Below are 25,462 nucleotides of genomic sequence, written 5' to 3' on the forward strand. Positions count from 1 at the left end.
GTGAACACACACATGTCCGACAATGTTTTACAAAGAGACATTATTAGTTTTACACGAGCGAATGTCTCTCAGTGGGAGTGATGTGGCTGATTTGCAGCTTTGCTCCAGTCTTTAATAAGAAACACATGAGTTTGTTCACCGAGACAGGATCACACATCTGAAAGACAAAGACAGGAAAAACACATTATGTGTTATGATAAGTAACTACATCCTAAATGTTTAAATTTTACTTATAATTTTTTTCTCTATCCTTCAGAATCTACCTGGTGAGTCCCTCGTTGCAGCTTCCCTCTCACTGTGTATCCTGAACGGCCGCACACTCCCCGTCTCTCTTTGACTCTTCTCATGTTTTCTCTCTGTTTCTCACTGCTGGTTCTCTGCTCCTGATCGTCTTTTCTCAGGGGAAATCTCTTAAAAGAGCACCACGAAGCCCCCCCACCCCACCCCCCTATGACACTGTCTCTGTTTCCTATCACAGTCTTAAAGCATTCACCATGCACACACACACACAGTAAACAACCATGCAAACATGCAGTAACACAAAAGACACAACTAACACACACATGTTTGACTGTGTAAGTGTAATAGAGCGAAGCAGCTATCTGTTTGTATTTATTCCGTGTTGACTCTGTTCAGCACTGTGATGATGCTTGTCATGTTCCACTGAGAAAAAATGAGCTTACTCACACACTCACGCACGCACATTCAGGCTTACAGAGAGTCACAACACACAGGCAAATATACAAACATGTACTCCCAGACACAGAATAGATATGGGAAATTGAAAACTCTACCAACACAGATATTCAAGCCAACAAACACATACATATGAGTCTTTGTGAAGCCTAAATCCATTGAGCTTTAAACCACATGCAGGCAAAGCTGCACAGACCGCATGAGGCGAGATTCATTAACTCTTTCCATAACTTTAATGAAAACACAGTTCAGCAACTAGATTCAACCAAAGTGTGTGTGCTGTGATGGATTGTGATAAAACTGAAAGGTGGTTGGACTGCATGAAAAAGCAAAGTATTGAGACGGAAAATGAATCTGGGTGTGTATTTATAGGTGTGTAGAATATAAGCTGTTTGAGTCTAAATTACTTCATCCAGAACCCCCAGATCAGAATTCAACATGCAACTGAAACCAGAGACACCTGCAGGGAGGACAGAAAGGAAATACAAATGCATGACGAGGGAACGAGAGAAGAGGTGCTCGTTGCATCATGGGACATCTCCCAACAGCTTAGCATAACTGAGGGCAAGTCACCTGAGGAAACCCTATAAGCTTTAACAAAAAGGCAGGTTTTAAGGTCTTTAAATTAGAGAAGGGTCTCTGCATCCTGCTAAGACGTGGCTTATAGAAATTCTGGGAACCATAATTAAGTCTGCTCTCTGAGAGCACTGAAGTCTTCTATAGGAATCATATAGAATTATCGGGTCTTTAATGGAGCTTAACCTCTAAGGGCCTTGTACACAAGGAGAAGAATTTTTAAATCTGTGTGCTCTGAGGGAATATGATCTGTCTTGCTTTATCACATCAGTTCTCTGGCTGCAGCGTTTTGAATCAGCTGGAGGCTTTTCAGAATCTACAACAGTCCAGCAGAGATGATGGACTAGATTTTCAGTATCACTCCGAGACAGGATACACTTAGTGTTGACAATATTGTGAAGGTAAGAGAGGGCAGTCCTAGTAACATGTGTATTATTAATATATGTGTTAGAGACCAAAGCCACACCACTGAGAGAACCTAAATGATTCAGTGGTGTTTCCGTGGTCCCTTCGCTTTTGTATTATACACAAACCTTACTGTTCCACATGCAGATGATGATGTATTATTTTGTGAATAATAATTTCACATACAACCATCTCACATCTATATGGTACCATCACATTAGTAACTATGCCTGTTTGGAAGCTTTTCACGAGTGTGTGTGCATGTATGAGTATGAGTGTGTGGTTTTTGTGTGTCTAGCCATGGGCTGACGAGGGGAGGCATGTGGTGGCCATTTAGAAGGATTAGAGCTGTCAGAGACATCAAGCACGACTAATTATTCTGTTAGCACACTACACTGCAGGGATACAAAGTGAGTGTGTGTGTGTGTCATTGTGTGTTGTAGGGCTGTAGGCAGAGAAAGATGGAGGGTGGATGGAGGACTAGAAATAGAGAGAGATTGGAGACAGATGGAAATGAATCGAGCCAGATGAAAGAGAGCAAAAGAGGAAGAAAGAGTGGAGAACTGAGAGCTACTGTCATTACCCTGAGAGAATACACTCTCTTTATGAAAGATGGATTGGCAAGATGAGAGAAAAGGGCAAATCTGGAGGTGTATTAGTGAAAACGAAGAGAGCCAGGATTGGAAAAAAAAAGGAAAATGTGAGGATGGAAAGATTAAGAGGGTTAAAAAAGGAGGGATGAGAGAGAGGGAAGAAGGGTGACCTACCTCATGTCTTCATGGATCGCTGCATTTGTATCCAAATATCCCAACATGCACCGCTCTGCCACTCGGGGCAAAATCAGCCTGCAGCACCCAATCAGCCGTGGCCTTTTACTACCTCGCTGTGAGGCAGAGCGTGCATGAGTGTATTTGTGAGTGTATTCGTGTTTGCATGTGTGTGAGTTGAAGCATGAGTGCGCACACACACATCTGTTTGTGTGTGTGTGTGTATTTGTGTTTACAGATATAGACCTCCTCACTACACTGCCTCTCTGATTTATCTTCAAACGGACAGCTCACTCATCTCCCCTCTTCCACACCTCCTTTTTCCATCCACCCCTCCATTCCCACTCTGTCTGTCTTACACTCATCCATCTTCTAAATACCTTCCACCTCTCAATCCAACCCTCCCTCCATCCCTAAATCCATCTCTCCTTATTCTCATTTTTACTCCTCTCTCCGTCTCTTCCTGTTTCCATCTACCCATCCCTCCATCTGCATTAACTTCCCGCAGGGGAGACAATTTCCTGAATCCCACTGAAGTGGAAAAATTTCAGATTTAATACATCCCCCCCACTCATGTGATGTGTTCAACCTTCAGAGGATGGGGTTCAGAGAAAGAGGAGAGAGAGAGAGAGAGCAAGAAGGTGTGTGCAAACATTGAGGAGGAAGAATGGAAGTTATTCACACACAGCTGTTAGAAGGTAAAAACAGAAAAGTACCGTTTTTAATATGGCAACAATCTGCAGTCATCCTACGGTCAGCCAGCGTCAATTAGTTTAATTAGCAACAGCTGACAGCTATGATTTCATTTCAGGAGTTTAAGAGAGGAGGAAGAGGAGGGCAGGTAAGCACAAAAAAGAAGGATAACATCAAAGCTTCTTTGCTGGAGTTTTACCAACACAGCCTCACACATGATGGCACATTTGGTCAATTTTCATAACATGGTGTTATGTTTTCACTTAGTTGGCCAGGACGATCCATTCATTCTTGAGGTGGACCTGTTGTTTCAGGACACACTTTATTCACTTTCTTCTTGTAGTTAGGCTAGATAGTCGACATATAGGAATCCATCATAAGTTAGGGTTAGGACGACATTTCACAAGGCCGAATTGCTACATCTTTCACAGACGTTTTTGGTTAACCCCGGTCATCTGAAAATGCGTGAATGGGTGGACAACAGAGTCTGACAGGAGTAGTCACATCATGTCACTCAGTTCTGCTCGTTGATTTGCATTTAGGTTTTTGTACGTGGGTATTAGCCTACACACTCATTAATGACATACAACCTACTTTGCCAGTCACTCGTTTGTGTGTGTGTGTGTGGCAGGACTTTATGAGCACAATCAATTAATGTCTATAAGTATCTGTAACATCCCTGAGAGGAAATAAATGATCATCATCTTTTATTTCTGTGCAGACTGAGCTGAACATCACATATGTGACATATATTTTGCTGAGAATATAGTTATTTTGGGACATTTTATTTTGAAAGCTGCATTGTTACTACTACTATGTTTTTTTTTATGTAAAGCGCACTTTCATAAAAGTCTGTTTGGAATGTAAATTTATTAATTATCTGTGACAGCTCATGTTAAAGGTATAATGCAGGGTTGACTTGATAAAGAAGAAGAAGCAATTCATTTTTTTCTCACCTAATTATTAAGTTCTGTAAGGGTGCAGGTGCAGAGTATGAATAAAGAGTATAAATTGGTGGTTACTGCCCTCTAATGGTGAGTCTGGGGAGTTATGCAAGCCAAATAGTCATGTGTGTTGTGTTTAGATATGGAGCAGTATTGCCAGGCAGAATAAGAATATGTTTAAACTTTCCTCTTATCCTTTTGTGGTTCTTATGAACATGTAATGCATAGTGTGACATATTGTGATTTGTGACCCTCTATTCATGTATTCTGATGAGATCATCAGTCGCCTGGTGCTGTCTCAGTCTTATATACTGAGGAAAATGAAAGGACAAGGCCACACAGTGAGGTTATAATTCTGGTCAGGGACAGAGTGAGGAGTCAAAACACAATAATACTTAGAATGAACATGAAAAATTGGACTAACACAGAAAAATTAAACATTAAACTGAAAGACATTATTCCCTGTTTTGACTTCATCTGTGAAGGTTATTTATGGGGAAAGACAATATAGAGAGGTAATCCCAAAGAGCTGAAAGGAAATCAAAAAGAATGATGATAGACAATTAAAGTCAAATTATGGGGGCATGCCAACTATATTAGCTACCAAAGCTGACAATTAATCATCATTGTGCGCCTTGTCAGTGGGTAATAGCTGCATCCGTAATTGGGACAAATTGGTAACCAGTGGGGCATTTAAACGTCAGTGTTTCTGTGTGAATACAGATGCTTATGTATTCACATAATGCGGAGAGAGTAAAATGAGAAACCAAATCATCAAGGATAAACAATGTCTCCTTTCTATCCCAACTCAGCATACAGCAGCTGATTTCACATCTGCAGTTAGGCTTGTTAACCACAGAGGAGTGAAGCATTTGTAAAATGAGCACTTGTGGTGCAGCAGCTTAAATAAAACTGCCTCTCTTCATCAAATACAGTAAAGTCTAACTGGAATATTTCTTTCTAATGAAAGTCATGTTTACAGTTGGTTTATACATCTGTGGCCCATTGTATGATTTGTATTGGTATATTTCATAGATAGGAACTATAAAAAAAGGGTATTGTTTGAAAACACAGAGAAGTCCACACAGAGGATTAAAAAGTACATTTTTTGTGCGTGCCTTATATTAAGGATTATAATATATAAGACATATAAAGGTACTTTTTACCTCATTGGCTGAAGTAAATAAAAATATATTTGAAATGTGGAAAAAAATCAGTTATAGCTTTATTCACAGTATAGATGCAGTGGTTTATAGTGATCACAGAAAAGCCAGCAACAGCAATTGTAACAGTAATATATCATTTACTAACTAATGAAGTAAATTACAGCCAGTAAACGCCTGAACACCACCACGGCCAACTGTACGCATGCGCGACGCGCCATTGAAGGAAATGGTGTGAGAAGTGAGTGAAGTGGTGTCGGGGAGTTGACACGAAATCTGAGTTTTGACTCTGAGTTGTTCTCTGCTCCACTTGGGAGGATGTGAAGCTATCGTTTGCGGACAACGGCGTTTTCACCATGCTTTTGTAAAGAGTGGGTGGACATTTTTTTTGGCAAATACAGGCCAGGAAAGGGGGTATACGGGATCCGCAGAGCCCCACTGCTGGCCCCGTCGGCACGGCAACTTGGGACAGAGGCAGGGTCCGCCTGCTAGCCGCTACTGCCAGCTAACTCCAGGTAGCGTAAGCTGCTAGCTCTTGTCATAGCTTTAATTAGTTTATATTTGAATACAAACTAATTAATACAATATGTATCGCTCACTTGCTAAGGAATGTTTCCAACAGTTCAATGGGGTTTGTTAATCGCTAAAGAGCAAAATGATCAACACGTTCTTGTGCTGTGGAACTGACCATAATAAACAAACAAGTCAGCTAACCTCACAGTAGCATGCTAGCTAGTTTGCTATCAACAGCCTCTGACGTTTAGCAGCAGGTAGCTAGCCAACGCTAAATGATGATGGTGAAGTGATTTTCATAACAGCGGTTATATCCGGTAGTGCTTTTCAAAATATAATTAAAAGGCACGAACAAAAGTACTAATAATATAAAGTGGCATACCATGTAAAGCGATAGTAACATTCTCTAGAAGCTGTTGTCTTACATATGCTCTAATCTACCGGTAATTTAATTTTGCTTGTTAGTCCAGTTTCATTTTTTAACACTGTAAATAAGTACTTCCGGTTAATATTGTGCGGTTGCAGTAAATTCGTGCAGCTTCCCTGATTAGACAGCCGCCAGACTGGCGCCGCTAGCTAGCTAAGAAGCATAGGAGCACACCAATGAAAATGTATTTATACCCATGCATAAACAGCTACATGGTTTTTTAAACGTTGCTGCCCATGTACTGATTACTGCTCCATTATGTCATTGTCAGGGTTATTTGTGAGCTAGCGGTGTTATTGTACAGCTAACAACTTCGTCATAACGTTACAGTTTCTTGTTCATGCACTAGCCCCCCCACTCAGACTCAAAACATTGTTGGTTAGTGTTTGCTAGAACTAACTAATCCAGATTTGCTCAACGTTGCAGCAGAAACATGGCAGTAAGCGCCTCTACTCAATTCAAAGGTGTTTTGACAATTATAAAATAAATGCTTTGTTTATGCTATGACTAAAATGGTGTAAAAACATGCATTATCCTCTTCTTTCAGATCGTATCTCCTCCTCACTTGATTCAAAAAGCTGTTTTTATCAACCCTGAGAAGATCATCTCTGCTTCAAATGGTGATGTGAAACTCTTGTCAACAACAAATACATTCTCATAAAGTGCAGCAGACACAAAAGCCAAGATGTCCATCACAAATACACCTACCAGCAACGATGCCTGCCTGAGCATTGTGCACAGCCTGATGTGTCACAGACAGGGTGGCGAGAGCGAGACATTTTCCAAGCGGGCCATCGAAAGTCTGGTAAAAAAGCTGAAGGAGAAAAAAGACGAGCTTGACTCCCTCATTACAGCTATTACCACCAATGGCGCCCATCCAAGCAAGTGTGTGACCATTCAAAGGACACTGGATGGACGGCTGCAGGTAGGAAATCATAACTATACAGGTACATAAACATGAAGAAGCACACTGGCACTCAGGAGTGTACTGTTTTAAAAAGATATCCAGAAACTTTTCCAGTGTCTAACATACAGGATGTGACACATGCCACTACACGGTACCCTGTGATCATAAATCATGTGCAAAAAAACATGATTAACCTTTGAGAAACTCTTAACATTAAAAATGGAAAATTCATGAAAACTCTCTGCAATTATTTTGTTCAGTGTGTATTTGGACAGTTAGGAGAAAACTCTAGGGATTCTCTGGCTTCCAGTAATTGGCTTTGACCTCACCAGCAAATGCACAAATGAATTACCTCCTTTAATGTATTCCTCTCTTTGTTATTGTTCCCAGGTGGCTGGTCGTAAAGGGTTTCCTCATGTAATCTATGCCCGGTTGTGGCGATGGCCTGACCTGCATAAAAATGAACTAAAGCATGTGAAATACTGCCAGTTTGCTTTTGACCTCAAGTGTGATAATGTGTGTGTCAACCCCTATCACTACGAGAGAGTGGTGTCTCCTGGCATAGGTGAGATTTTCCCCTTAACACAAAACACAGTGAGAATGTAAAATGTGTATTGAAACAGTGTGGTTGTTTAAGATTAGTAAGTAATTTGACTAGTTGTGCTACGTGTTTTTGAAGTTGCTTTGCATTTTATACACACCTGCTTTACCTGTTAGATGTGTCCAGGCCACAGAATGCATCACTCTGAATGCAGATGAGCAGTTGGATTTGTCAGTAAGCCTCATTGTTGTTCTTTGTCCACAGACTTATCCGGGTTAACCCTGACCAATTCAGGACCCAGCTCAGCATTGATGGTGAAGGATGAGTATGATTTTGATGGGCAGCAAAGTATGCCCTCTATCGAAGGAGGACACTCAGGGCACTCCCTCCAGACCATCCAGCACCCGCCTTCCAGCAGTCGTCCAACTCCATCTGAAACGTTTGCAACCCCCACCCTGCTCCCACCCACTGAGGCCTCCACCTCTGCCTCAGCGTCAACCTTTCCAGCTATTGCTGCTGGATCAGGCAGTAAGATGCAGCACTGTCACATTACATTGTACACAGGCACGTTTTAGTCTTTGCAAAGCTCTGATCCTTGATTTCCCCTCAGGTGCCACCCCAACTTGGCCCAGGAGCATACCCCACCACACCAACGGTCATCTACAGCACCATCCCCCTATGCCACATCCAACACACTACTGTAAGCATACACTACAGTTGTTACTTAATCCTCAGATAAAGTTACACATGATCACAGACATTACTCTTGTTTTCTTTTAGGGCCGGTGCATAATGAACTTGCCTTTCAGCCTCCTATATCCAATCATCCAGGTGAGAACACATAACCTCAGAAGTACAAAAACCCTGGACAGAATTTTCAGGTCTCATATTAACTAACTTTAACTCATATTAACTCACTAAAACCTCTGTTTCAGCTCCTGACTACTGGTGCTCCATTGCCTATTTTGAGATGGACGTTCAAGTTGGAGAAACATTTAAAGTACCCTCTTCCTGCCCAATTGTGACAGTGGATGGCTATGTCGACCCCTCAGGAGGAGACAGGTTCTGCTTGGGTCAGCTCAGTAATGTACATCGCACCGAGGCTATAGAGAGAGCAAGGTGGGTTCCCCATGTAGCTACAAAAAACATGATTAAGATTAAGACAGTAATTAAAAAAATAACAACAATGCCAACATTTATGAAAAATATGCCAGTATGAAATTACACCAACATACTTCTTAAACTTCATATGCTACAGCTGTCACTCATGTCTCCTTTATCCCTTACTGTTCTCTCTGGTCAGGCTTCACATTGGTAAAGGGGTCCAGCTGGAGTGTAAAGGTGAGGGAGATGTCTGGGTGCGATGCCTTAGTGACCATGCAGTGTTTGTTCAGAGTTACTACCTGGACAGAGAAGCGGGTCGGGCCCCTGGAGATGCTGTTCACAAAATCTACCCCAGTGCTTACATCAAGGTAAGCACACACAGGCGTTATTCCTGTGTAATGAAGTCACCGGACTGAAACAGGACATCACTCATTTCAAAAATATTTTTTCTTGTTGAGTGAAGACTGCAAATGCGACCATTTAATGTCTTCTTAGCCATTCTGACGCACTAGTTTTTCTCTATTTGCTGTAGTTTGCTCTCTTTTCACTGATGTCTTCTACTCAGGAGAAATGTCAATATGCACAGTTTTCAAAGCCTGTTCTGTCCTTCCAGGTGTTTGACCTTCGTCAGTGTCACAGACAGATGCAGCAGCAGGCTGCTACAGCTCAAGCAGCAGCAGCAGCACAAGCAGCAGCTGTGGCCGGAAACATACCTGGACCTGGATCAGTTGGCGGAATCGCTCCAGCTATTAGTAAGATACTGTAACTGTTAGGGATGCGGCCGATCCGATCTAGTATCAGTATTGGGTTCTGATACCGGCATATTTGGCTGACAGATTTTATATTACAGCAGCAAACGATTGTTGTAACTCACTCATTTATCTTTTCTCAGGTCTCTCAGCAGCAGCTGGCATCGGGGTAGATGACCTCCGGAGGCTGTGCATTCTCAGGATGAGCTTTGTTAAGGGCTGGGGACCTGACTACCCACGGCAGAGCATCAAGGAGACCCCCTGTTGGATCGAGATCCACCTGCACAGAGCTCTTCAGTTATTAGATGAAGTTCTGCACACCATGCCTATAGCAGACCCACAACCTCTGGACTGAGACTTTATAAACAGTACTCTCACACAGCAGCAATCGTGGCAATGGAAAGTCATCTTCAGTGAACTGTTTTATTTGGAGAGGACAGTGAATGTGTTCACCTTAAATGACTTTGCGGTGTGTTTGAGGCACCTGTGTGCAAGGTGGCCCTGATGTATTATTAGTGAAACTAAAATTATCTGCAGCCGTTTATCAAAAATATGTGTATATTTTTGATAAATGGCTTTAAATGGTGAAGACTGGAAGGGTGAACAATATGACTAGAAAAATATGTTACCTGACCTGCAGATCTTGTAAAACTGGAACGTACCCTGACACAACCACAGACTACTGACAGGCATTAAACTCACTGAATGATAGAAAAACATCTGTGTGCTGTACAGCTGTTCTCATATCCAGAGCAGTACTATTGTGTCTGATGTCACTGAAGCTGTTACAGATTGCTTTACACCTGGAATTAAAAGTAAGCTCAGAGCTGTGAGAGCTGTCAGCCTGGACAGAAGAGCATCAGCACGCAGACGAAGTCAACCTGTTGGTGCCTCTGGGCAGGGCTGTGGACCACTCACAACTGAGAATGTCATGTTGCAAACTCAACGTCTGAACTGAAACGGTTCTATGGACATTTGTAGGTCAGATAACGTCAGTCTGCGGAACTTAAAAGATTGTTGCAGGCCTGCACCTGGTGGGTATCCCATGACAAATCTTTGTTTCCCTCCTTTCTCTATTGTACACAATGTGGAGCGCCTGGTTGGTTTTATGGATCACAGTGTCCCTCACATGTCACAGCTACTCTAATGCCTGGTTTACTGCATTAACAGTTCTCATTCAAAAACAGCTGTAATCAGTGCTCATTCATCATGATTCACTTTCCATTTGTTTCAGGTATGGATCTGGAAAACGCCCATCTTTATGCTGACACAAATGGTGAATTTCATATGCCTTCTGTCAACTCTTTGCCTTGTCTCGATAAGATTGAAGTAGGAAAGCAGAGAGGAGACAGACACTCAATCTTTGTAGATTTAATTATAGGGTTATTAGTGTTTTGGCAAACCAAAGTACAAATTGCTCAGAAATTCTATAAATAGGTGTGCTATGTTTATTATTATGTTATTTTTTTCACATTTTTGGCAGATACTTCTCTCCAGGCATGCCCAACACCTAGCTGAGGATCATTTTCCATAAATATATGACTCATAGCCCACTTGTGTACTACTTGTGTATAGTTTACTGATATGTTGAGAGAATTTAAGAAAGTTCCCAGCAATACTAGTTTTTATTTTTGTGATTTCTATATTTTTTTTAGCACTTTACATTTTTCTTGATTTAACTCTTTATTTTGAGGTGGTTGTCCTGCAGTTATGAATAAGGGAGTAAATAGGCTGGCTTAGATGTACTGTAGGGCTCTATGCAGCGGTAGCATTGTGATGCATTTGTATTGAAACACCACTAAGACACCTTTTTTTTTAGGCACCTGTTTTTGCCCCTTTGCATTTACAACACAGCTTATGGTATCTTTTGGTTGGTCTGAGTTTTTGATTTGCATTTTCTGTTTAATCCATGTAAATAACTTTTTTTGTTTTTGAAAGGCATGTCAATGTTTGCATGAATTTTATTGTCCAAGACGCCCCTTTGTATCCCCGCTCCCTTTAAAAGCCCTTTAAAATGGAGTACAAAAAAGGCACCTGCTGTATATTAGTGTTTGTGTGTTGAGGAGAACAGCATTAAAGGTGCATAGAGTGGAAGTTACAGTTGTTGTTATCGCTAATATGAATCCCCCAATTAAACTATATAAACCAAACACTCTAGGCTCTCAGCTCGGCTCCTAAAGAAAGCAACTTAATCTTTCCATGTGTAATTTAAGTTAAATATCTCCTCCAGTAATTGTTGTGTAGCTCTTTTTGAAAGTACTTGAACATGTTGCATTAATTGGAGTCTGCTCTTCCTGCATGTGATGGATTTTGCCACAGTTTTTAAAGGTTACACTCTTTGATCCTCATGCTGACTTTTTCCCCCACACCAATCTGTCTTTCAGTATGTATTGGGCTGGATTGGGCTCCCTTACTCTCGCCCCATGCTTCATCATTTCAGTGTAATTTGAAAATTGTTGGGACATACTTAAGGAATATGTTCACTATGTATCCAACTGATGAAATGGCAGGATATTTTATAATTATGTGTTACTGAACGAATTTATGCTGAGGTCTGTTATATCCTATCATGCTTTAAGGGACACAGATGTTTTTAAAGTTTATTTGAAGTTATTATAGGAGCCAAAAAGCAGCTCCCATGAGTTAATGTTGACTACTATGACAGATTTCAGAGATCAATTTTACCTGTATTTCTCATGTGGGAGTCTATAATTAAAATGGCCTGATATTCTGTAAGTAGAAAGTTGTTTATTTTATCTACATGTTTGCAACTACACCATAGTCTGTCGGTCCATGCAGCTGGAGCTAATTTTTAGTCATCCACAAGTTCAGCCAGCTGTGTGAGTTAAGCGGTGGGTTAGGAGACGGATTCTTGCACGTTAGTCAAATCATCAGCAGTTTGATGATGTTGCAGTAAAGTAGTATGTAAATGTTGACCTGAAAGTGTTAACACAGTCAAGGCAGCTCCTTCCACCACTGTCTTTTACCACAAATATAAACCTAGTTGCAACCAGTGTTGAGCAGCCTTGTGGTCATCAAGGAGCAGTGCAGTTGAGGGAATATTTAGACTGCTTGACTCTTACATGGAAATCAATCAATCTACACAAATGTCTTAGCACATTGATGATCCTGTTTCATTTTTGCCACACAGCAATGGTGGGACATATGGTGAACTTCAGTGTTTTACCATATCAATAACTTTGCCCATATGTTGACCAAATCTCACATAGTTAATAAGGTCTTGAACACATTGATCTGCCAATAATAGTCACAGCCCTACATTATACTACATAATGTTCTCTTTTAGAAGAAAGGAAGTGATGGCTATTTTTTAAATCACTTGGTCCCATGACATGGAAGCTCTAGTATATTGAACATTTTTTATTATTTGATTATTAAAAATGAATACTATACAAATACTTGAATCCAAAAGAGGTGTCTCATTTGTCTCCTGTAAGTCTGTTTCTTCTTTTTTTGTAGTCATTGAAGCATACTACCCCATCATACCCATGTTGTGTGATGAAAATGCAGGATATTCATAAAGCTTGACCATCATTGTGTTAGGACTTTTGAGGCTGTATTAGTTAAAGTTCACATCACAGCAGTGGATTATTTCTGTAAGAGTTTGTTAAAATTATGTGCAAAATATTTTCACCTGTTTTTCTTTTTTCTCCAAGCGTTCATGTTGATTTTAGGAGATACCTCCAGGAGTCTTTCTACTTACTGACTGTTGTATGTTCGTGGAAGGACAAGAGTTTGATGAGGGCTTTATATAAGTAAGTGTTTGCAAAATACATATTTAATTAATACTGAAATAATTTAATAATAATTTAAAATAACAAACACCTTTGCACCACACTCAGCACTCCTGAATAATTTAAAGAAATGTTCAGGGCTCTTAGAAGTTCAGGAGTTCTATATGTATATATACACACAATTGTTTTTTAGACATTATTTAAACGTCAAAATGAGAATTACTATTTATAAATTGAAACATCAGGTGAAACAGGCACTTACATTCACAAAAAACAGGATCTTGAAGATCCTTAGGAAGTAAACACAAATTTTACAAAATGAATGAGAGACAACAGTGTGATGTGGCTTTAAATGAAACCGACTTTATTAAGTAACTTTAATATCAGAAAAATAAAACTCTTAAATTCTCTTTACAGCAAATATATAATATCAGTGCTTTGGCCACAATAACTTAAAAGGCCTTTATAAAATATAGTCTGCTTTTAAACTCCTGACTCAATTTGAAGAATTTATATGCCTTAAGACTCCCCCTACATATACATAACAAAAGTGTAGTAAAATTAGCAAATACTTCCAACTGTTGGTACAGCTTAACAATATATGTATTTATATAGATACTCTAAGATACATTGTAATAGTATACCGTTCTTAATTTGGTGGTGTACAGACATGACAGGCAGCTTGAATCCTTGGCCTTTTTACAGTTGCAGTGTAATGATTTTACATTGGCGGTAAAATGATGAAGACATGCTTGTGATGCACATTCCATTTTCCACTAGGTTTAACGGCAGCTATCAATACTATTTATCATCAATACTGTAAACTAATAACTAGACTACAAGCAGATAGCACTGACACTCTCCTGCAACATTTCTGGGTTTCTAACTCTTCATTCACTTATTCAATGAGAGTAAAGTAAAAAAAAAATCTTTAAAAAAATCTTATTGTAAACATTTTTATATATATATATATATTTATGTGTATATGAAATGTAACAAAATAAAAAATAAGTTCTGTATATTAATCAGTCATTAACAGTAATAATATATAATACATACACAAATGTCAATAGAACTGAGGGCCAACACTGTATTGCATTCCCTCAGACAGAAACAAAGCAGCCCGGTGTAGAGCTGAAAAGTAAACTGATGGGACGGATAGAAGACCCGAGCAGACAGAAGCAGATGGGTTTGTTTTTTTTTTTTGCACTTGTGGGACTTGTTTGGTTCCTGTTTCCTCAAGAAAAGCTCATTGATCCATGAAAAAGATATTTAAAGAAACAGAGCCAAGTGATGTAATAACTTCCAAATCCTGTGAGGGACTGCAGTCCAATGTCCACACAACAGAGCAACAGTATTAACCTTAAGTAGTGTCAGCCTAGTTAGATAAAATCTTTCCAGCTGCTTCACCTTCAAAATATCCCTCAACCTGTTTGTGGTGTTTAAAACTACAGATCTGAGATGATTCCCACCAATGTGTAGCTTTCCTTTACAGTTCAGAATGATGATGAGGCGCAGAAAAAGGGAAAAGAAACAAAACCTTATAATGTGCTTGTCCCAGCTTGTCAATAGTGTGAGAAGATATGGGGAAGGCTGTGCTTAGTAGTGCACAGGACAAGAGTAAATGAGCTGATAGATCCCAAGTGTGTACCGTTAAAAGTTCTTATTGATGCATTAAAGCGAGTAATGAAGACTGAAATGTAGTTCGAGCTCTGTAATTAAACCCTTAAGGGGTTCAATTATCAGGCGCTTCCTTGACTAGTTAAAGCACTGATGATTTTTGCATAGGCCTGGCAGACAAGGTGTGGGATTTTAAAAGCAATGAGTGGCCTTCAACTCAATTTTACATCCTAGTACCTGACAAAACAAGGTGTGACAAGACAGCCTTGTAGTGGAGCAGTCGATCAACATTCAGGCGAATGAAATAATATGGCCGAGATGAATTAAAGTAACTCCACTGCCGCTTGTACAGTACAGGGATTTGTTCCAGATATCAGCTTTTTTTGGCCCCCTAGGTGAACTTAATCAAAACCTTCTACAAAAGAGGGGAATGTTACCGAAAGGTACAAGCTGTGCATGTCTTTCTCGCCAAAAAAACAGCACACCGTTTCCCACAGATGATGTCATCAAGGCGTAAACAAAAAGGCAAACAAGATGGGTCCGAAATGAACGAGATGTAGAGTGTTTGGTGTCAAAAAAAACATGAAGCAATAGGTGATAAATACCTCCCAGAAGACTAAGCAAAAGAATACATCCCTGTGATTCAATCTTTGTTCCATCAAGAGACTGAACACAAATACATTAAGACTTAGGTCTGTCAGCTCATGTCCTTTCGAGCCCAAAAATCTGGATTTGTAAATAGTGTTAATTATAGGCTTTCCAAACAAAGGCCACAAAGCTTGTTTGAAGACAGAGCAACACTGTGTGTCCGCTGAACTAGTCGTTTCTTTTGTTTACTAGGCACAAGTTCACCGTAAACACATTTTTTAAAAGTAGAAATAGAAAGCAACGTGGCGATACTGAAGTGGTGTTACATCCTTGTTTTCTACAAAAATGAGTTAGCTGGCTAGTTGGTTCTACCTGGAGTTTGCTATTGGAGTGTGACAAATTTGGAGTAGCAGGTTTGACCCACTTTGGTTAAAAAAAACCTTCCGTGGGTGTGTGCATGTCTATACGATGTTAAGATCTGGAGAATGTAAACATATCCTCTACCTTTATCTTTTGCACGTCAGTTTCCTGAAAATGTTTATCTAGGGTTGCTGCGGCAATCAAATTTTGTAGTAACCATGAGAATACCATGGATTTATAAATAGCCATGCGTGGGCCTCATACTTTCTATATACATATATATATAGAAAGTATGAGTGTGTGTGCTCGCTGCTTTTTTCCTGAAGATTTCCTGCTGAGAGCATAATAACTGAGAGGCAACAGGGCCAGGCTATTAAAACACATTTCAAAACTTGTAGCAGCAAAATAAAAGGGAAAACCTCATGAGATGTTTCTGATAGATTTAAAGTTATAGGTAGGCAGAGGCTGAACTAAAAAAGGTTTCATGGAAAATGCAAATCAAAATGGTGATGAGCAACCCACCCAATGCTACATAGAGGGCTTCCAACCCTCCCATTGATCAATCAAGGGAGACAACTTCACAATAGCAGGCACATGAACGGGCTGAACACCCTAACCTATGCCCTAAATACACATCATTGCTTATTCACCTACTCTTCCTCACTGAGTGAGGGCATGCCTAGACACTGATTCAGGATCAGATTTGTAAATTCCCCACGAATGATACGACCCAAAATTGTTAGGGGGGCTGATCCATAGTCAGAAATCCAGGATTAAAAAAAAAAAAAAATCACATATTGCGGAGCTGAATGGCCTGTGTGGCCGGGGACAAGCACACAGGGCACGCAGGCTCTGGACCCTGACATATCAGGGTGGCACAATCGAGACAGAAGAGGTTATGGCCACAAGGAACCAAGGCAGCAACCACCTGGTTATCCATACAGTGGATGCATATTTCCTGTCCTCTCCCTGCCAAACCAAGCCCCGCTCGATAGGCAAGAGAGGATTCAGGTGGAGAAGAAGAGGAGGCGGTGCTTTCACTGGAAGAGGAGAAGGCCGAGCTATAGGAGGGGAACCTGTGGGCGTCAAGGGTTCCGGCTGAGCCCAAGGCCCCTCGGTGAACACGCTGGGCCTGAGGGTGCTCCAAGGCTTCTGTCCCAGGGAAGGTTGGAGAGAGTCGGGGCGTACCAGGTTGACTGGTCTGGAGACACCAATGACAGCAGTCATCAGACAACCGTTTTTGAATTTAATTAAGCCGTGTGTCCAAATGCAGAATGCTGCTGTTGAATTTCACATACCTGAGACTGTAGGGCATCAAAGCCTTGGAGGGGCTGGTGATCCACATAAGGGCTCCAGATGTGTGGCTGTGCAGCTTGGTGTGCAGCTTGAGCGGTAGAAATGGTTAATGAGTCAAATCCTGAGGAGGAGCTTCCACCTCCAAGACTGACCAGCTCCTCAGAACCGACAGGAAGAACTGTTTCTCCAAACCAGAAGCTCGCACTGCCGCCATTACTGTTGTTATTGTTGTTAGCATTGGCACTGAACAGACAGGTTGGGCTGAAATCTGCCATTCGGTTAGCATTCCCACTGCTATAGAAAGAATCCGCTGAGCTGGAGCCACTGCCTAGGGAACTGGAGCTGTCATTGCGGTAGTTGGAAGACATCCTGACACCATTGCTAATATTGCTATTGATGCGTTGAGTACCATTGATGCTTGCTGGCACCAAGTTTCCACCGCCTGGCGATGATGCACCTGCCTGAAGCCACCCAGCCTCACCCAACCCAACTGAAGGTGCAGACGTGTCAAAGCTGACATCGGTTCCATTAAACTGAAAGTCATTATTGTCTATACCTGGGGCCTCGACACCCCCGCAGGTTCCAGTACGGAGGGCGATGTGCGCCTCTATCTCCTCTCTTGCCCGGTCCACATTCTCTGGCATCCCTGTGACCTCAAAGACTGGCTCTTTGTCACGGCTTGGCGTGACAATGTAGGTGTGGGTCTGTTGCTGAATGCGTTTGATGGTTGCCCCTGAAACATATGTGAGTTGAGTGTTAGGTTAGCTTTGTATATAGCATGCAAAAAAATACTTCTATAACAAGGAAGAAATGACACATAAAACAACTTTGAAAGCACATCTGTGCAGTAATTACAGTCCTGACCTGCAGGCTGCCCCAGTGACTCACCTAGGTTAAAAGCAACATACTGTAGTGTTTAACATTAAAAAAGAGCTTTTCAAAAGTTACTGCTTCAGCTACAAAGGCGTATTGATGTCTTTGTCAGAGAAACAAACCCTGGGGTGCTCTAAGAATTTCCTTCCGTGTTTATGTGGGGCACTGGGTTATTGTCAACTTTGTTGTCACTTGGACTTGTTAACTCACCTTCTGCAGTGTAATGGCACTTAGATGAGAACCACTGCAGTTCAATTTACAATCAACCCCAGGGCTTCCTCACACTCAAGTGGTAATGTCAACAGGGCAAGAGGTTAAAGACTTTGTAAGAGCAAAAAAAACCTCACGGAATGGAGCTGAGCACATTAACACTCCCTACAGTAACCATTAGACCGTTTATAGTTTCACTTATGTGCTCAGAGGTCTGCTTAGAACATCAATAAGGAAAACTCTAATCTAAAAGAGTAGAGATTATACTTCAGCTCCACATAAGTCTGAATTTATCACCACCTTAATGCATCTAAATGGGAAGTGAGACCTGTTCTGAAACCATGAAAACTGTCAGTCTTAAATTATAACTTTGATTTTCTAATATTAACTATGGGAAAAAAACACTGTAAGAGTACAGACAGTGGCTGCTACCTTTAGTAACAACACACATCTAAATACAGAGTGAATTAAGAGACCCACCTTTGGGACCAACAACCAACCCAACAACTCGATACGGTACCCGCACCTGTGAGGTGTAAAAGGCACAAGGTAACTACACACACACAGAACCAACTTTAAAATGTGATTTATTATCTTTGTGTACTGTATGTCACTAAATGACGATGTAACTCATAGCCTGACCTGAATGGTTGTCTGTCCAGGTAGAGCAGGGGTTGCTAACCCGCTGACAGCAGACAGAGGGCCCGTCTTATTCCGAGAGGCTCTGATAAGGGAGAAATGCTCCGCTGCAGAGAGGATCTCCCTCTTAGCCATAGCCACATCCTCCTTGCGCCCCGTCACAACAAAGACAGGCTGCTCGCCTCTAACCGGTGTCTTAATGTAGGTGTTGGTCTTGGCTCGCAGTGCCTTAATCTTACAGCCTGTGAGGGGAAAGTTAAGGGGCACAGGAGGGATAGTTCAGTTTTAACATGCACAGAGATATTATTAGACTTCTAGACTCACCTCCATGATAAACAAGAAAGGATTACAACACACGTTTTAAGTCATTAATACCATATAAAAGCTGCATAGCTTATAAATTAAATATGCCTTTTAGCAGCGGTTGAGAGTCCAACATCATTACCAGAGCCATTTCCTGTTGTTGTCAACATCACAGTCTCTGCACCCTCCCCCAACTGGTCTCAAACACGACATAACACACTCCCAACCCTGCCAATAAGCTATGTAAAGTTTATGTAATGGCCCAGATAAAGGATATGGATGTGTAAGAAAAAGACGAGTCATGTTTAGTTAAAGGGTTCTTAATGTGTCAGGATGCCAACTACAACCTACAGCTGATGTGGCAAAGCAATGGTTGACCAGCATATTGTTCTTTATGTGCTCCTTCGAGACAAAGCCAAGCCTGCTTCAGCACGACCAGGCACGGCTGAAGATGGACACACTGTCAGCCAAGCACAGACAAAAACACCCATGATACCGACGAGTTGTCAAAGCGAGAGAAGACACAGTGGGATCTGCTGGTTGATAAAACTTGTGATGTAAACTTTTCTGAGCGTGTTGGGCGAGGGTGTTGTTGACCCACTTATGAGTGCTAAGCTAGCTGCTTGAAAGCTAACGGTAACTACTTTAGCTGAAGATGCTACATGAGTGTTTTATAGAGGATTTTTGACTATAGACTATATTCGAAACTATACAGACTCAAACGTCTACATCAAGTGTTACGATTTACAAAAAATGTAGACGGAGTGCGTACCATTAGGTTAATAGGGATGACAATAAATTATGCTGGTTAGCTAACATGGGTCCTGCGACTAAAGCTAGAGATTCAGTAGTACATTAGTTTTATCGTAACATTTTCTGTAGCTTCCGTTATATATATTATATTACACTGGGTGACTCAATCCCGTCCCGTTCTGAACTTTTGCATGTTCGGTTTTCTCCTTCCTTCATTGTCTTTTCACCAAGTTTCATCCAAACTCCTGCTAGCAACTTGTTAACGAATGACCCAAAACCATCCAGACTCACCCTGCCTTCCCACGATCTCCGCGACGTGCTCGGAGCTCGGCACGGCCACACACTCGGTGGTGTTGACGCTTTTTCGCCGACTCAACAGCGAAGGCTCGGTCTCGTAGCCCGGCTCCCCGTACACGCCGGACGGCAGCATTGCCATGCTGCCAGCCGGTGGTAAGGCGCTGCCGCCAACCGCGGGATCATCCCGCTCGTCACCATTATACAACAACACCGTCTCGATATGTGGTGGCTCCATTCCGGGTGGCATCACGGAGCTACCCGGCCCCGATGGGAGGTGTTGGTGGCGGTGGGCCTGGGCTAGCAATGAGCCACCGGTGCAGGACGAATCACCGGGTACAACTTCTGACTGTTCGTCCTCAGGCAGTGCCGTCTTGTTCACTCCATCCCCGGAGGGCGGTCGATGCAGCGGCAGAGGTTTCAAGTCCAGAACCGTACCGAGGAGGTTAAAATGGGAAACAGGAGAAAGTTGATTGTGATGAAAGGCGAGGCTCTCATCTGCTTGTTCGGGAGTCTGGCTTTGGATGCCGTGGTGCTCCTCAAGGCCCATACCGGCGAAAGCGTGTACTAGCGGCGGTGGGACTTCGGACTCTCCCTCATCGGCCTCCAGCAAAGACGTGCTACTGGGCATGGTGCAAATCTTATGTAATATTGCCGGTACAGGCAAATCGATATGAATAATGAATTCGTTTTTTTTTTGGCTCACAAAAAAATAAAAAGCGACCAGCGCCTGTTAGTTGAAATGTGGGGCTTTTGTTTTGTCTTTCCAGCTCTCCATGCAGCCCTCCCTGTCCTGTGATCTCGTGTGGCTGTTCACACGAGACTTTGTTGTCAGGTCAGCCGCGTGTTCACAACCATCATGAAGACGCAATCAGCGCGCATAAACTACAGACTAACTTTGATCAATTGATGCTAATTTCATGGAAAAAAAAATCTTATTTTGTTGTTGTCACAAAGTATGTCATTAGGAGTTAATTGTTATTCCCTGTTATTCAAATTTTATTCCGATGTATCAGAACTTTGTTTTTCCCTCTTCCTTTGCCTCGCCTGATCCAAGATCCTTGTATATATGCTTACAGGGAACTGATACACATAATTTGTAATTTGTCATTAAAAAATGACCCCTTTCAACTCAACTAGCGTCTCACTGAACACGTATGTTCCTATTCTGATTACGTTTGCGTCCTGTCGCATAGATATATCACATCTCAGGTGCCGAGAAAATGACGTTGGAGTACAGCAGTTCATTCCCGAAAGGCTGCTAACTTTCACAAGAACCACTGATGTTGTATACTATTGTACTATTATCAGTATCTTGAGTATATTACAAGGCATAGTACAGAGAATACATAAGTTATGATACCATAATAATTCGCTTAATAATGTTTAAAATAAACATATATGGTGTGTAAGAAAGAGTATGGTCTGGTGCAAACTGTAAAATAACACTAAATAAATAACTAATTATTTCGGTTTATGCGCAGCATGCTAATAAACAGCCACGTTGGAGTTTTAATAAAAACGGAAGATACGCTTCCTTCCTAAGGGGACGTGGCCCACGTGATCTAAACTGCTTCTCTCTGCTTCTTTTTTTGGACCAATTAGAGAGAGGGTAAGGCGGGCATTGATAGGTGACAGCCAATGATGTGATACGTTTGTGTTACGTTATAGTATTAGTCGCATCCGGGTGAGGACTCCGGGGTGAGTAGGTGATTCGGAGAGAGACAAAATAATGAATTAAGAAACGTTAATCTTTTGATTTAGTTAAATTCCAAGGCCCGCGAAAGCAACGAAAGTACATAAACATCATATCTATGGAAAAATGCTACGAATTACAAGCTATTTTATATCTGTAACATATGAAAGCCAGCTAGCCAGCTAGCTAGTTAGCTTTAAGCTAATAACTTACCATGTCCGGGTTTGCCTGATCATTATATTTGCTTTTTGCCATCGTTAATATTGGTTTTATTCAACGTTGGCTTATGTTTATTTCGACAGGGTTTCCTTTGAAGGCGTTGGCTGTCGATCTTCGAGATGTACGGATCGTTTCGGGTGCTTTTGCAGGTGCTGTGGGCCCATCTGCTATGTGGGTGGGTGCTAGGCTCAGAGCTAACTTTTGAGCTCCCAGACAACGCCAAGCAGTGTTTCTACGAAGACATCATCATTGGAACCAAGTGTACACTGGAGTTTCAGGTACGTGTGTCTAAGGAGAAGTTAACAAATGAATACTCCAGGGCTATTGGTAGCTTAATGTACTCACTACATGTACCAAAGCTATACTTGGGCATTTGTCATTGTGAATAATCAAATTCCTCTCCTTTTGTGAGTGTTTATGATTATTTTCCAGTTGTCTGTGTACATGTAATGAGGAAGTGAGACTTGAATAACTACTATACTACTTAACATTTAATATTTGACTCAATTAATCAGTCACTTATCATTTCGCTACATAATGTACACCAGTTTCCTTGGCCCTGTATTTAATGAAACCATGAAAAATAGCTCAAAATAAACGATTACCCTACCTTACCTTTTCAATTCTCAGGTGGTAACCGGAGGCCATTATGATGTGGACTGTCGTTTGGAGGACCCAGATGGCACTACGCTCTACAAGGAAATGAAGAAGCAATACGACAGTTTTACCTTCACAGCAGCCAAGAATGGAACCTATAAGTTTTGCTTCAGCAATGAGTTCTCCACCTTCACGCACAAGACGGTTTACTTTGATTTCCAGGTCGGTGATGACCCACCGCTCTTCCCCAACGAGAACAGAGTCACTGCACTGACTCAGGTAAGTTGTGTTTAGAGACAAGACATGCTAAATTAGAAGTAATTTTCTTAAAAAATATAAGATATTTAAGGTAGAGCACTTCGCAAGAAACGGGCAAAAATTGCATGCATGTATAGTAATGATTCTAACGTATTGCCATAAATAACACACAAACCTGGAAATAGGTTCAACAAGATTACTGTGTTGCTCAGTGGTGCTTAATGTGTGCACAACAATTCTAGATTTTTGTTTGGATCTGAATGTTAGAATGCTGGTAAAGTGGACATCAGCCAGACATTATTGTGCGTGCTCCCATGAATGAAGTGTATTTATGTTAGGATGAGCTGATGTATGAACAAGAATACTGTTGCTGCTCAGGTCAGGAGTCGTCCTGTCATCGGTGACTGAGTTTAGTGTTGCTAGATCAGAACCCTCATATTCTGGCCTGACTTTCAGACATTTGGGACTGGTGCTTATTTTTTGGTTTAAGATGGATTTTACATGCATGGGGAAAGGGGTCTTCTCTCTCTTTTGTTTCAAATATCTAATACTGTGCTACCATTTGTCAACCATTTCTAGATGGAATCAGCCTGTGTGTCCATTCACGAGGCTCTGAAGTCAGTTATTGATTACCAGACACACTTCCGCCTACGTGAGGCCCAGGGACGCAGTCGGGCAGAGGACCTCAACACCCGCGTTGCGTTCTGGTCCATTGGAGAAGCCATTATCCTTCTGGTGGTCAGCATCAGCCAGGTGGTCCTGCTGAGAAGTTTCTTCTCTGACAAAAAGACCACTACAACACGTGTTGGATCATAACACTCTCTTGGCTCCAGGATGTAATTCATTGCTTTCTTATCTGTGTCTGGGCATGTTTGCATTGAGTGGGTTAAGAACAGCATTGCTGATCTGTCATTGCATCATATCAGAACTGCCAGGTCTTGCAATCTGACATGTCATCTTCATTCAGCACTGCTGTCCTTAGAAACTTTATGCAAATTAGTTAGGAGGAAAATGTTTTGAGTGTAAAATGGTTTTTGAGGGTTTAAAGAAAAAAAAAGGAAGATTTGATTGTGTGCTTGTATTTTAGGCAGCCCAAGCACTGGTCTGGCAAGTTGTAAGTAATTTGAGTATTTGAAAAAAAGTTCTGTTATTTGTGTCCTATTCTGCCCACATCATCTCTCCATTGTTCAGTCCAAAGTACTAAATGTACTCACAATATTTGGACACTGTTGATATTTTTCCCTCTGCAGAGCACTGGGTCTCTAAAATCACACCTGCAGTGCAAAGGGTGCCTCCCCACAAAGTAATTAGTTATGAAATTTGTATTTTTGTTTATTAATCCTCACTTTATAAAGTGAGAAGGAGTAGATATTGAGTTTGCTTTTATCAGCATTTTCTTTTTAGACAGGTTATTAGGAGTGTACCAAGTAAGAGTAAACCATCTTTTGTTTGCAAGATTAATGGTAGGCATGCTCATGCTCTCCCTTAAGTGACTGCAGACCTAAAAAATGGGCAGTTTTTGCAGTTTTTTAGGTGAATTATAAGGCAGGGGTTACAATACATCTTGTGTGGGAAAAGAGAAATAATGTTCTTGTATATGAAAATGGCATTTTGTAGTTAAAGTGGCAACGCCAGCAGTTTAAATTGAACCAGCTTCTAAAATCTTGTTTCTCTGGTTTCCTTGCAACATTTTATGTAGATCTGCAGCTGTTTAAAGCGTAACCTGTGGCTATGTGGCTATTGTCCTTTTGGTTTTAGACACCACTCTTGTAAAGTTCATGCCATTCTAGAAACTTGTTGAGTTCCAGGTTTCATTTTTTTTGTGTTATCCCCTCACTGCAACTCAGTTTGTTAAAATAATAAGGACGGAAGATTGGTTTATTTTTTTGCTTAATATCACGGTTTCTGGCATTTTTTACTGCCATTCAGTTTTAAATCATCATTACAAACCTAGACCACCAGAAGAGACCAGAATATATGAAGCTTAACTTTGTCAGAGCTGACTCCACAGTCTATTAACTCTTAGAAACAACTGAAAACTACATTACTGTTATTGGAATTTAATTTTGCCATTTATCACATTTGTTTTTTTCTTTCTTTTTGCCCTTGCCTTTGTTTGTTGTTCTTTCTCCACTATGTGTTTATTTTAAGTTTTGGATTGTGGTGCAATGTTGGTTGAGGACAAATACAACTCTAAAGCATTGTGGGAACTTATTAAGTTATTGTAATGGCTGAATAAACTTTCTGTTTAAATGCTGAGATTCTGTGTTTTTTTAATTATCAGTAAAAATGAATGAAAGTGAAAATGAGATGCATTTGGTCATGCTTCTTTTATCCTGTAGGGAGTGATATAACCAAGTATTTCACTGTCAGTTTTGGATTCATGGAGTATTTCATAATATCTCTCTATCGAGCAGATACGGAGAATGTGTTTTGATGTGTCTTGTGACGTTAGTTTCTTTCCATTGTGGTTACTTTTCCCAGAGCGGGCTGCTTTTTTCCTATAAAGGAAAAGT

The 25,462-nt window shown here is 41.1% G+C and overlaps 3 protein-coding genes across 6 annotated transcripts; 2 read left to right on the forward strand and 1 right to left on the reverse strand.

Annotated features, from left to right (window-relative positions):
- The first annotated feature begins 5,466 nt into the window (after positions 1 to 5,466).
- On the forward strand, positions 5,467 to 12,202 carry LOC114441285 (mothers against decapentaplegic homolog 4-like). Its single transcript, XM_028414109.1, has 10 exons — positions 5,467 to 5,759; positions 6,732 to 7,109; positions 7,482 to 7,656; positions 7,897 to 8,160; positions 8,243 to 8,332; positions 8,413 to 8,463; positions 8,568 to 8,751; positions 8,936 to 9,104; positions 9,350 to 9,488; positions 9,629 to 12,202. The coding sequence occupies exons 2-10, from the start codon at positions 6,870 to 6,872 to the stop codon at positions 9,838 to 9,840; spliced, it is 1,524 nt and encodes a 507-aa protein (XP_028269910.1). The 5' UTR covers positions 5,467 to 5,759; positions 6,732 to 6,869; the 3' UTR covers positions 9,841 to 12,202.
- Positions 12,203 to 13,583: 1,381 nt separating this feature from the next.
- Positions 13,584 to 21,022, reverse strand: LOC114441690 (RNA-binding protein MEX3B-like). The gene is made up of 5 exons (XM_028414731.1): positions 20,174 to 21,022; positions 18,830 to 19,068; positions 18,668 to 18,713; positions 17,107 to 17,837; positions 13,584 to 17,009 (listed from the first exon to the last, which is right to left on the reverse strand). Exons 1-5 carry the CDS (start codon positions 20,805 to 20,807, stop codon positions 16,599 to 16,601), a joined length of 2,061 nt encoding a protein of 686 aa, XP_028270532.1. The 5' UTR covers positions 20,808 to 21,022; the 3' UTR covers positions 13,584 to 16,598.
- A 786-nt stretch (positions 21,023 to 21,808) lies between these two features.
- Positions 21,809 to 25,205, forward strand: tmed7 (transmembrane p24 trafficking protein 7). 4 transcript variants are annotated; one of them, XM_028415139.1, is made up of 4 exons: positions 21,809 to 21,877; positions 22,175 to 22,369; positions 22,722 to 22,967; positions 23,526 to 25,205. In XM_028415139.1, the coding sequence occupies exons 2-4, from the start codon at positions 22,211 to 22,213 to the stop codon at positions 23,760 to 23,762; spliced, it is 642 nt and encodes a 213-aa protein (XP_028270940.1). In that variant the 5' UTR covers positions 21,809 to 21,877; positions 22,175 to 22,210; the 3' UTR covers positions 23,763 to 25,205. The 4 variants fall into 4 exon arrangements, with proteins under 4 accessions (XP_028270940.1, XP_028270942.1, XP_028270943.1 ...); XM_028415141.1 differs by having other exon boundaries at positions 21,860 to 21,885; XM_028415142.1 differs by having other exon boundaries at positions 21,860 to 21,881.
- The last annotated feature ends 257 nt before the right edge of the window (positions 25,206 to 25,462 follow it).

This window comes from Parambassis ranga, chromosome 9, assembly GCF_900634625.1.
Source record: "Parambassis ranga chromosome 9, fParRan2.1, whole genome shotgun sequence".
NCBI lineage: Eukaryota > Metazoa > Chordata > Actinopteri > Ambassidae > Parambassis > Parambassis ranga.

Coding starts and splice junctions, on each gene's coding strand:
- LOC114441285 (XM_028414109.1), top strand. CDS start 6,870: ATGTCCATCACAAATACACCTACCAGCAACGATGCCTGCCTGAGCATT. Junction 8,333..8,412: donor GCCACATCCAACACACTACT/GTAAGCATACAC, acceptor GTTTTCTTTTAG/GGCCGGTGCATAATGAACTT. Junction 9,105..9,349: donor ACCCCAGTGCTTACATCAAG/GTAAGCACACAC, acceptor CTGTCCTTCCAG/GTGTTTGACCTTCGTCAGTG.
- LOC114441690 (XM_028414731.1), bottom strand. CDS start 20,807: ATGCCCAGTAGCACGTCTTTGCTGGAGGCCGATGAGGGAGAGTCCGAA. Junction 19,069..20,173: donor GGAGATCGTGGGAAGGCAGG/GTGAGTCTGGAT, acceptor TTCCCCTCACAG/GCTGTAAGATTAAGGCACTG. Junction 17,010..17,106: donor TTGATGCCCTACAGTCTCAG/GTATGTGAAATT, acceptor TGGTGTCTCCAG/ACCAGTCAACCTGGTACGCC.
- tmed7 (XM_028415139.1), top strand. CDS start 22,211: ATGTACGGATCGTTTCGGGTGCTTTTGCAGGTGCTGTGGGCCCATCTG. Junction 22,370..22,721: donor AGTGTACACTGGAGTTTCAG/GTACGTGTGTCT, acceptor TTCAATTCTCAG/GTGGTAACCGGAGGCCATTA. Junction 22,968..23,525: donor GAGTCACTGCACTGACTCAG/GTAAGTTGTGTT, acceptor AACCATTTCTAG/ATGGAATCAGCCTGTGTGTC.